This window comes from Lactuca saligna, chromosome 6, assembly GCF_052625555.1.
Source record: "Lactuca saligna cultivar CGN05327 chromosome 6, ASM5262555v1, whole genome shotgun sequence".
Taxonomy (NCBI): domain Eukaryota; kingdom Viridiplantae; phylum Streptophyta; class Magnoliopsida; order Asterales; family Asteraceae; genus Lactuca; species Lactuca saligna.
The window spans coordinates 152,795,770-152,807,975 of NC_136422.1; the positions used below are offsets into that span (position 1 = coordinate 152,795,770).

General features: G+C 35.6%; 1 protein-coding gene across 1 annotated transcript; it reads left to right on the plus strand.

Moving 5' to 3' along the window:
* Nucleotides 1–6,598: 6,598 nt before the first annotated feature.
* MFP2 (multifunctional protein 2) lies at nucleotides 6,599–11,159 on the plus strand. The gene is made up of 18 exons (XM_078959496.1): nucleotides 6,599–6,800; nucleotides 7,356–7,427; nucleotides 7,513–7,578; nucleotides 7,664–7,732; nucleotides 7,812–7,879; nucleotides 7,973–8,054; nucleotides 8,182–8,237; nucleotides 8,417–8,719; nucleotides 8,798–8,884; nucleotides 8,969–9,143; nucleotides 9,240–9,361; nucleotides 9,442–9,605; nucleotides 9,673–9,927; nucleotides 10,029–10,150; nucleotides 10,235–10,356; nucleotides 10,468–10,616; nucleotides 10,707–10,845; nucleotides 10,941–11,159. The coding sequence occupies exons 1-18, from the start codon at nucleotides 6,710–6,712 to the stop codon at nucleotides 10,974–10,976; spliced, it is 2,178 nt and encodes a 725-aa protein (XP_078815622.1). The 5' UTR covers nucleotides 6,599–6,709; the 3' UTR covers nucleotides 10,977–11,159.
* The last annotated feature ends 1,047 nt before the right edge of the window (nucleotides 11,160–12,206 follow it).

Consider the following 12,206-nt stretch of genomic DNA (forward strand, 5'->3'; position numbering starts at 1 on the left):
GAAAAGCCAAATTCCTTGACCTTTTCATCAAAGCAAAGATTCCATCTGCGAGGTGCTTGCTTTAATCCATAAATGGATTTCTCAAGCTTACACACTCTATTAGGGTACTCGTTACTGACAAAACCCTCTGGCTGACTCATGTAAACATCTTCAGCCAACTTCCCATTAAGGAAAGCGGTTTTGACATCCATTTGCCAAATTTCATAGTCATGAAATGCGGCTATGGCTAACAGAACCCGAATAGACTTAATCTTGGCTACCGGAGAAAAGGTCTCATCATAGTCCACTCCAGGAATTTGAGAGAAGCCCTTTGTAACCAGTCTAGCCTTATAAGTGTGTACTTTACCATCCATGTCGGTCTTTTTCTTGAAGACCCATTTGCACCCTACAGTCTTTCGACCTGGTACATTCTTAACCAAGTTCCAAACTTGATTGTCATACATGGATTGTATCTCGCTATCCATAGCCTCTTTCCATTTGGCAGACTCGGGGCCTGCCATGGCTTCCTCGTAGCTGTTAGGGTCATCTTGACTTACTAGTGTCTCATCACTAATAAGTGTCTCACCTTCTGCAGTAATATGGAATCCATAGTAATGCTCAGGTGCACTCCTAACTCTTGTGGAACACCTCAGAGGTACAGATTCGTCAATTGGCTCAACAGGAGTTTCCTCCTCAAGTTGAGGGCTAGAGTTTGAAGTTCCTTCACCACTTGACTCTTGAATTTCTTCAAGATCAACTTGCCTCCCACTGTCTCCTTGGCTTATAAACTCTCTCTCTCGAAAGACTCCTCTTCTTGCTACAAAGACCACGTTGTCACTAGGTCTGTAGAAGAGGTAACCAAAGGAATGCTGTGGGTAGCCGATGAAAATACACCTCTCGCTTCGGGGTTCGAGCTTATCATGAGTCTCACGTCTCACGAAAGCCTCGCATCCCCAAATCTTGATGTGGTCTAGTTTAGGTACTTTACCAGTCCACATCTCGTGAGGGGTTTTGGCAACTTTCTTTGTAGGGACTAGATTAAGGATATGGGCGGCAGTCTCTAAGGCATACCCCCAGAATGAGATTGGTAGCGAAGCTCGACTCATCATGGAACGAACCATGTCCAACAAGGTTCGATTACGCCTCTCAGCCACACCATTCAACTGCGGTGTCCTGGGAGGTGTCAATTGTGAGACAATCCCACATTCCTTTAGATAGTCGAGGAACTCTGAACTAAGATACTCACCACCCCGATCGAATCGAAGCATCTTAATGTTCCTGCCCAATTGATTCTCGACTTCCTGTTTAAATTCCTTAAACTTCTCGAAAGTCTCTGACTTATGCTTGATTAAGTAGACATATCCATATCTACTGTAATCATCGGTAAAAGTCAAATAATAACGATTAGCATCTCTTGTGGCATGTTTGAATGGTCCACACACATCCGTGTGTATAAGGTCCAACAAACCTTCACCCCTTTCACATGAGCCTGTGAAGGGTGACTTTGTCATTTTTCCAAGTAAGCATGATTCGCAACTATCATTTGACTTTAGGTCAAACAACTCCAAGACTCCATCCTTTTGGAGTTGGCCTATGCGTTTCTTGCTTATATGTCCAAGACGACAATGCCATAATGATGCTTTATCCAAGTTATTATTATTAGAATCAATACACAAAACATTATTTCCTAAGTTATCTACAATAGATACAGCTTCATACACACCATCACAAGGTAATGCTTTAAAATAAAGAACATTATTAAAGAAAGCATTAATCGAACCAACTTCATTATCAAACGAAAAGGTGAAACCTTGTTTGTACAATGCATGAAAGGAAATAATATTTCTTGCCATTTCTGGCGAATAACAACATTTATTCAAATCTAAATTTAACCCACTACTTAGCGATAAAGTATAAACTCCAATCTTGGTGACAGGTGTAACTTTCCTATTCCCCATGATTAAATTTATTCTTCCTTGCTCCACATTCTCACTTCTTCCTAGTCCCTGCAAGTCACAGCAAATATGAATTCCGCAACCTGTATCAAGGACCCAAGATTTCGAATGGGGTGAGTTATTAGAAATGATAGTGTAAATACCTGCATGGTTGGGTTTGACTTTCCCATCCTTTACATCTTGCTGGTACTTTGGGCAGTTCCGCTTCCAATGAGCTTTTTCGTGGCAATAGAAGCATTCAGCCTCTTTTGGGTCAGAAGAAGGAGTAATGAAACCTTTCTTGGTTCCACTTGAAGAAGAGCCATCAAGGGTCCGAGCCTTGGTACCCTTTGAAGATCTCTTTCTCTTCCTCCCTCGACTCTGCCCGATTGCCAAGACCGGAGTTGTTTCTGGAGTAGGAGTGATAGCAACCGACTTCCCCTTAAGACCTGTTTCTGCGGTCTTGAGAAGTCCCTGAAGTTTGCTGAGGGTGACCTCTTCCTTGTTCATGTGATATGTCATGCGGAATTGATCATAGCACGATGGTAAGGAGTGCAAAATGATATCTATTGCAAGCTCCTCAGGGAAGTTCACATTAAGCTTCAGCAAACGATCCACATACCTTTGCATTTTCTGCATGTGGCTCGTGACGGACTCTCCGTCCTTCATCATGGTTGTTATCATGGAGCAGATGACTTCGTACCTCTCTTGTCGTGCACTTTGATGGTATCTTTCCATCAAATCTTGGTGCATTTCATAAGGGTAGAAGTCTTCGTAAGACTTTTGGAGTTCAGCTGTCATGGTGGCTAACATGATGCAAGCCACCTTGGTTGCATCTCTTTCATGAGTATGAAAGTCAGCGATCTCCTGGGGAGTTGCAGTGGACTCGTCAATTTCCTTAAGCTCCTTGTCAAGGACATATTCTTTGTCCTCGTAGCGGGTAATCATCCTGATGTTTCTGATCCACTTATTGAAGTTGGATCCATCAAAGGTGACTTTCCCACACAGACTCATAAGAGTAAAGGAGCCATTAGGATTCGAGCCAGAAGCATTGTTTGAAGACATCTGAAAAAGAAGAACAAGTTTAGTTTAGATTTAAGAGATTCCTTAATAAAACACCCAAATGTAATATTAAGGCTAGGATCCAATCACAATATAATATAACTTAGAAGAGGTATGCCGTAATCTAAGCTATACCATATTTGAAAGGTAGGTGAATGACGATTCACCAATTTCCACCACGAAAACCGAAATATTAAATATTTAGTTTTTATTGGTTTTAGAAATTCCTAGATTCTTTGAGATCCAATGAACTTTTCAAAGGCATGTTTCAATCTCGGGAGTGCCCTCCAGGTTTTGTGACTGGGATGCCGAGGATCACAAAACGAGGTGTGAAGTAACCATGCAAATCACTTGGTACCTTTGAAGTTTATCACTCAATCGATGTGCCGGTAAACCACACACGCTCCACCGATACTATAATAAACCTTAAGTCACCCTTTACCTACCTTGTTAAGTCCAAGTTAGTGTGCCGGTTAACCACACACGCTCCACTAACGACTCAGACAAAGTGTAAAGTGTAATTTCATGGATTAGCACCTTATTCACATTTTTCCTAAAGTAACTAAGATTGGGAATTTAATAGACGTTTAGTTACTTTATATATTCATCATACTTTGAATGAGAATTTATAAGTCCTTGTCTTACCCGTTCGGCTAACGACCCTCCACCAGTCAAGCAAGCGGTGGGTGAGAATATACACCCATTAAGTCACCATTTTATAGGCAACAACCTTATACCCACCTTATAGACCGGCTTCGTGAATGAGGCGTACTAGCGGTAAGACGACTTGTTCTTATACATATATATATAATTATTAAATTATCATAATATAAGTATAAGGGTTGAATTTTAACTTTTAAAATTCTAGGGGTTGGAACTAAAGTTTTAACTTAACTTTACTTGTTCCAAAACTTGAGGGCAAGTTTTGTAACTTTCAAAACTTTTCATTTCTTGTAACTTATGAGTTTAATAGAGTCATAAAATGAAGACTCTTCATTTTTATAACTCTTGTGTTTTCTTAATGGTTTTTAACTCAAGTGACTCTTGGTTTTCCATAACTTAAAGGATAAGTTATGGACTCCATTAAAACACATTATGATCAAGAATTAAACTACCAAATAGGTTACAAATAATTCCTATGATCATCTAAAACATCATAAGAACAAGAACATGAATATGAACATAATCAAAAATTACATAAAACTTTGTAATTTTGATAACTAGTTGTTGTAAATGAATTAGCAAAACATTACACCACCAAAAACAAGTTTATATTTACTAAAACAGTTTAGGGTAATGTTTCTAATTCATTTTCCAGCAACTGAATCGAAATTCTGCACTCATTCGACCCTACTCGCCGAGTGCAAGAACATGACTCGCCGAGTTGGTTGAAGATACACATGGACTCGACGAGTCCCCCCTATAGACTCGATGAGTCCGATCGCAGACAGCAAATTTCCGATTCTGTTTTCAACTTTTAAGCACAAATAAGAACAAACAAGCCTAGGCTCTGATACCACTGATGGGTTTTGAGCATTCTAACACTTCCTAAGTGTACATGCAACCCTAATAACCTTGGATCTATGTTTGTCTAATTTGTCATGCAAAGTTGATTTCCAAGGTTATATTCCTATCTAGCATACATGGGGAACAATTTTAACATAAAGTATAGATAGAATAACTTACCTTGTTGTTGCTTGTGTTCCTTGAAACCTTGTGAGCCTAGCACCTCAAGTGGTGATGCCTCAAATGCTTCACACAACACCAAATGCTCTTGGAAGAACTTATGAGAGTATACTCACTTCTTCAAATCGGCCAAGCCCTCTTTTTCCTTAGTGTAACCGATTTGGGAGGAGATCATATTCCTTATATAGTGTTGACACATCTAGGGTTAAACCCTAATGTGTCATGACTCTTCATTTCCATGACCCATGGGTTTGTAACTCCCATGGAGCATCCTATGGGTGGAACCCAACTTGATGATCCATGGAGCCTTTTAGCCCACTATACAAGATATGGATGACTTACTTAATCAACCCATATATTTAATTAGTTATCTTTTGATCACTTAATTAATTCTAAATTAATTCTTGATCAAACTAATCAAATAATATTATTAATATATTAGAACTTATATTATATTAATAATCTCCAAGCGTTATTTCTCTCATTTAGTTTATCCAATTGCATGGTGCCATGCAACCCAAATGGACCATGCCGGGTCGGGTCAAGTACATACCAGAAATAGTTATGGACTTAGACACCTTATCCAACAAAAAATTAGGGTTTTGAGTTAGCTCGTGTACGTTGTGCGTAGGTGCATCACCCCCGTATCCAATGTTCCCTCTACCCCCCACGTACGCCAAGCATACGCCCAACGTACGTCTTCAACCAACCCAACTCAATAACGGTCTAACTCATGATCCAATATTAAACTCATAGTAAAACAATTAATTGGAAGATTAAATAATTTAGCATTTCCTCAAGTCATAGATGTTACATAAATTTATATCGAATGATGTCTATAAGATAATCCACTCGAGTCTATTGCTATAAAACCTATAAAAAGAGTAGCTAGAAGGATGGTCAATCTAGTCCAAATTCGTCGTTTGGGAAAATTTCTCATAGACGAATAGACAGATCATGCCTTGGATAAAACTCTTCTTAAGGTTCCTCCAACCACTATGTTCTAAAATTGTTAGAACAATTATCAAGCACACTAATAAATTAAAATGGAATTTCATATTAGTTAGGAGTTGACTACGGTCATCATAATCAACTAGCTGGCATGTGTATATAATCAGTTCATCCCGATTTTGATATAAACAATTTGAAATGTCCATGAAGGTGATACATGACATGTTGAGGATCTTTTGGAACCAACGTAACCATTCATGAGAACTTCAACTTCATATACTCCCATATTCTCGGTCATGAATTTAAAGATTCCTTTAATCATATATGAATAAAAAGATAAGTCTCTATATATTTAAAAATTAAAGGCATGAAATATTAAAGTTTAATGAGTGAATATTAAGATTCAAGAGTATAACCCATATGAATTGTATATTAATAAAATATATAAAACTAAGACTATCTTCATTTTTTTACTTTAAAATAGGTAAAATTAAGCAAATAATTTTTATTTTCAACTGTATTCTATTTAATTTTTATGTATTTTTAGTATATATGTTTCTAACCTTATAGAGATTATCAAAAAGATATTTGAATTTGTTAGTTTTTATATATTTATTAAAATTTATATGAATTTGATACATAAATAATAAATTTTACATTTATGAATAATTAATATCATTTAAATCATAATTAGTTAATTAAAAAAATAAAAAATGATAAAACTAAAATGTGAATGAATAGAATTGAGAAGCGAAAGTTTATATGGATTTGGAAGTAAAATAGGGTTGGACTCTAAAATAGAGAAAAAAAAAAAATAGAGTTTATGTATAGTTTTAGATGTTCTAATCATATGGAAAGACGTATTTACTCTAATGCATCAATGTCAAAATGGGCAGGCGCGTAGGTTATGATTGTTCATATCTGCACAAAAAGTACCGTCCAAGCGACCCACATGCCACTGTTTCTTCGCTTCAATACGGCGTCGCTTATCGCCATTCCCCCCTGGCCCCTGCTACTAGCAATAAAAACCCATCTAAATCATCTTCCAAATTCTGTAGAAATATTTTCTTCTTTCTTCTACTACTACACAACACAGGATGGGAGGAACATCAACGATTTCAGTTGGGTCCGATGGGGTGGCTATCATCACCATCATCAACCCACCTGTTAATTCACTTTCTCTTGATGGTAATCTCTCTCTTAATTCTTAATTTCCACGTTTCGTGTTTTTTCTTCCAAGTGAATTTTCAGTTTCGTATTGTAATTTTCACATACGATTACCTGTGATCTTAATTTTAGTTTGTTTGATCTCCAACTATTCCCCGTCCCCCCTTTCTGCTACTTGGATATGTATGTGAGTAAGTTAAATTAGCTATTTAATGATAACCCCTATGTTGCAAACATGCATACGATTTTATTTTGGATCCAGTTTTTTGAAGTTTATACTCCTTTTTTTAACTACTATTGAAGGCTATTTCTTTTAAATAAACAACAAAGATGGTGATTGATTTGCAATGAACCTGTGCTGATTTTGCGTTTAGAAGTAGTAAGCTTGATATAGATGACAATATAATCCTCTCCATATTTGTTTGTTCCTTTTTTGGTTGTTATTATCGTCATCAAGGTTGAATTAGGGCAAAATCTGAAATTTTCTTTAATCTGTTGAGCCATGTGAACAGTGTGATGGCTTGGTATCTTATTGTTAGCTAATTATATTAAAATTCTCCAATCTCTTTATTTCAGTACTTAATAGCTTAAAAGACTCTTTTGACCAAGCCTTAAGAAGAGACGATGTGAAGGCAATTGTTGTAACAGGCAAGTTTTTTTACAAAGTCTTATGTGTAATTGATTCTTTTTAAGCATTATATAAAAAGTCAACACTTTACATGATCTGAAACAGGTGCAAAAGGCAAATTTTCTGGTGGTTTTGACATTAATGCTTTTGGTGGAGTTCATGAAGGAAAGGGTATGCATAGTGTATGAAGTATATTCTATCTTTTTTTTGTTAACTCATAATTTCTTAATTTTTCATTTTGGTTTGTTGTTTATAGCTATGACAACAGGAGCAGCATCAAAACCTGGTTATGTATCAATCGATATTCTGTCTGATACCCTTGAAGGTATGTCCATTTACCATGTTACCCCTCATAAATGTATTATATATTTTTTATTTTTTTCAAATGTTGGTGTTGGTTTCAGCTGCAAGAAAACCATCTGTTGCTGCTATTGATGGGCTTGCTTTAGGTGGAGGATTGGAGGTTGCTATGGTATGTTTTATCATTATTATTATTATTATTATTTTTGCTGTTTTTAGTTTTTCTTAATGATTTTTATAAAGTTTTCTTGATTTTTATTTTCAGGCTTGCCATGCTAGAATTGCTACTTCTACTGCTCAGTTAGGTTTGCCTGAACTCCAACTTGGTGTTATTCCTGGATTTGGAGGTATAATTACAACATTTTATAAAAATTTTGCTAAAGTTTTGTTCAAATTTACCTTCTACTTAATTATCATTAGTGTAGGATTTTTTTTATAACTTTTTATTGACTTATGATTTTGATTTTATTCCAGGAACTCAACGGCTTCCAAGACTTGTTGGTCTTGCAAAGGCCCTTGAAATGATGTTGGTATGTTCTTATTTCTTCCAATCCACCTGATTCTGCTTCTTTTACTCTCTGCATCCATAAAAATTGCAACTTTCTATATTTTATGGTCAAATGTTGCATTTTTAATGAAAAGGAGCAAGATTTCTTGAAATTCTTTTTAGTACTTTTCAGTTCTTGATAATCTCTCTTTCTCTCTCTAGACATCAAAGCCAGTAAGGGGACAAGAAGCTCATAATTTAGGGCTGGTGGATGAAATTGTATCAGGAGACCAATTACTAGAAACTGCACGTAAATGGGCATTAGACATATTGGAAAGAAGAAAACCATGGATTGCAAGTCTTTATAAAACTGATAAATTAGAGCCACTTGGTGAAGCAAAAGAAATACTAAACTTTGCTAGAGCTCAAGCTCGTAGACAAGCCCCAAATTTACAACATCCACAAGTTTGCATTGATGTTATTGAAGAAGGCATAGTCTCGGGCCCACGTGCAGGCCTAAAAAAGGTTTGCACTTTGCATTTAGTCTAATATATACCTCCAAATCCAGTTTTTAATTTGAATTTTTTGTATTGTAATTTGCAGGAGTATGAAGAATTTCAGATTCTTTTACATTCGGATACTTGCAAAAGCTTGGTTCATGTCTTCTTTTCTCAACGTGGAACTATGAAGGTAGTGTGTTCTTTTTTTTATGTGAAAGATAATTTAAGGTGGTTAATGACCAATTATACCCTTGTTTCTCTGTATTAATAATAGGTACCCGGGGTGACAGATCGTGGTCTGAAGCCAAGACAGATAAAGAAGGTTGCTATTCTTGGAGGAGGTTTAATGGGGTCAGGGATAGCAACAGCTTTGCTTCTAAGTGGATATCAAGTTATCCTGAAAGAAGTCAATCAAAAGTTCTTGGAGGGTGGATTAGGCAGAGTCAAAGGTATAGTAATAAAGTCAATGTTCTTCTATCCAGATATTTAGCAAATCTGCTTTCATACAGGTTTTTAACAAATATGTTTTATATGCATGCACACAGCCAATTTGTCGAGCAGTGTTAGAAAAGGTAAGTTGAGTCAAGAAAAGATGGAGAAAATCCTGTCTTCTCTCAAGGGTGTTCTTGATTATGAAAGCTTTAGGGATGTGGACATGGTGATAGAGGTATTAATTTTAACCATTTAGTATTTTATTTTTATGATCTGTAAAGGTGACTTGTGTTTTGTTGTTGAATAACCAAACAGGCTGTTATTGAGAATGTGTCTTTGAAGCAACAAATATTTATGGATTTGGAGAAGTATTGCTCTCCACATTGCATACTTGCAAGTAACACCTCTACAATTGACTTGAATCTGATTGGTGAGAAGACAAAGTCTCATGATAGGATAATCGGGGCACATTTTTTCAGGTATATGAATTGATTGTTTACTTTCAGTTGTCATATACTTTGAATTAATTAAATTTGTGTAATGCAGCCCTGCTCATGTGATGCCACTTTTGGAAATTGTTCGTACAGCAAACACATCTGCTCAGGTGGTTGTGGATTTGTTAGATGTTGGAAAAAAGATAAGAAAAACTCCAGTTGTGGTTGGCAATTGCACGGGTTTTGCTGTGAATCGTATGTTTTTTCCATATACCCAAGCTGCCCTTTTGCTTGTGGAACGTGGGGCCGACCTCTACAGGGTGGATAAGGCAATTACTAAATTCGGAATGCCAATGGGCCCTTTCAGGTTCAACATATAAATCCAAATCCAAAACAATACCCCGTTGTTTTTTTAATCATTTTATTTAGTTTGAATTTGCTTCTTCATGTGTAAATATTTGGATGCAGATTGTGTGATCTTGTTGGATTTGGTGTTGCAGTTGCAACTGGGTCACAGTTTGTTTTTAATTTCCCTGAAAGAACTTATAAGTCGATGCTGATTCCCCTCATGCAAGAGGATAAAAGAGCCGGTATGTATTATTATTAATATTATTATTGTTATCGATCAAGATTCAAGAATTTTGGGATTTTTTTTTTTTTATTGTTGTGTGTAGGTGAAACGACTCGCAAAGGTTTCTATGTGTATAATGATAAGAGGAAAGCAAGTCCGGATCCTGAAATTAAGAAATATATTGACAAGGCAAGGGAAATGACAGGTGTCTCCATTGATCCAAAGGTAATTCATTCTATTTCTCTCTCCCTCCACGTAGAATATGATATAATATAAAAAAAAATTCAATGTATCTCTTGTATGTTGGATTAAAGGGTTTAAGAAAAATGATTTCAGCTTGAGAAAATATCAGAGAAGGACATAATAGAGATGATATTCTTCCCTGTTGTGAACGAGGCTTGTAGAGTATATGCCGAGGGTATTGCGGTAAAAGCAGCTGATCTGGACATTGCTGGAGTCATGGGAATGGGATTCCCACCTTACAGGTCTCATATCTTAAAGAAAAATTAATAATATAATTCCAATATTTCATCAATATGTTTACATAATACATGATTTCTTACATTTGTGTATAGGGGAGGGATTATGTTTTGGGGAGATAAACTTGGATCTAAATATGTATATTCAAGGCTAGAAGAGTGGTCAAAATTGTACGGAGACTTCTTCAAGCCTTGTGCCTACTTGGCCCAAAGAGCTGCACTTGGGACTCCTCTGGTCAGCATTTTTATAAAAAAAAAAAAAAAAAATCTTACGTTTCTAGACTTTATAAAAGATTTTCTTGATGAAGAATATGATTTTGTTTGTTGCAGAGTGCACCATTGGATCAAGCAAAACCGCGCCTATGAGATGGAAAATGACAGCATCATATCTTGTGTTGTGCTAAATTATAGTATGAAGAAACTTGGAATAAAATGTTGCTTTTTTTTTTTTCTTTTTAATATAAAATGTTATGATATTGTATCACCGTGTATTGTTCACAATAATGCTTTTGTAACGACTTTTAAAGAGTAGATGAGTTGTTTTTACAAGTGAAATGCTTACATTGTTTGTCTAGTGGTTGTGATGAAAGTTAACTTATAGTCGAATTAAAGAAAAAAAAGGAAGTTGAGGTAAAGATAGCTAAATGAATATTGTTTTTTTATTAACATGTCAATGAGATAGTAGAAGATAAGATCCTTTATGATACTATAAAAATGGGTAAAATGATGTTATTCTTTTCATCTCATTGAAGCATTACGGAAAAATAAAAAGTAATGTTATTTTGTAAACATCTCAACGAGTGTTTTTTATATCATAGCGACTTAATGACAAATACAAAATGGTTTGAATTAAGGAACATAGAGCTGTTCATAAATATGATATTTTTGGAGCCAATATATCATTGAACAACTACCTAAATTGGGCTAACAATTTACGATTGGGTCCACTACTCTTTTTAATATTTATCAAGAAATAACACTATATTCACTAAATTGGGCTTACAATTTAATATTTATCAAGAAATAACACTATATTCACTAAATTGGGCTTACAATTTACGATTGGGTCCACTACTCTTTTTAACTTCTGTTATGATCATGTTATACTCTTGGTTTAACCTACCACACATTATGGCCGACGACGGTATTAAGAAGGTTGTATTTATAGTTATAAAAACTATGTTATTAAGAATATATTCATCGGATATGGTTAGAACTTACAGACTAATGGATAACTAATAAGGTGTCCTATTAGTAGAGATGTTAGAATTCTTCAAGGACAGTTTTCAAAAGATAATGAAATCTCAAACCCATAACAATTCTAAGTACTTCTTGCAATAATATCTTATCTTTTTGAATTGTAAAAAAAACCGTGGAGAAGTACAAGGGTTAGGAAAGAGAAAAATTCAGAGATGATATTTTCTTTATTTGGTTGACTCAAAAGAAAGTGACGAGAGACGTCATTTTCTCTATTAACTTGAATGATGTTCATGAGAGCTTTGGTGAAGCCATGTCATCTAGAGATGCTCATTTGTGGAAGGAATCTACCAATGACGAAATGAATTACATTATAGGTAATGAAACTTGCGAGTTAGT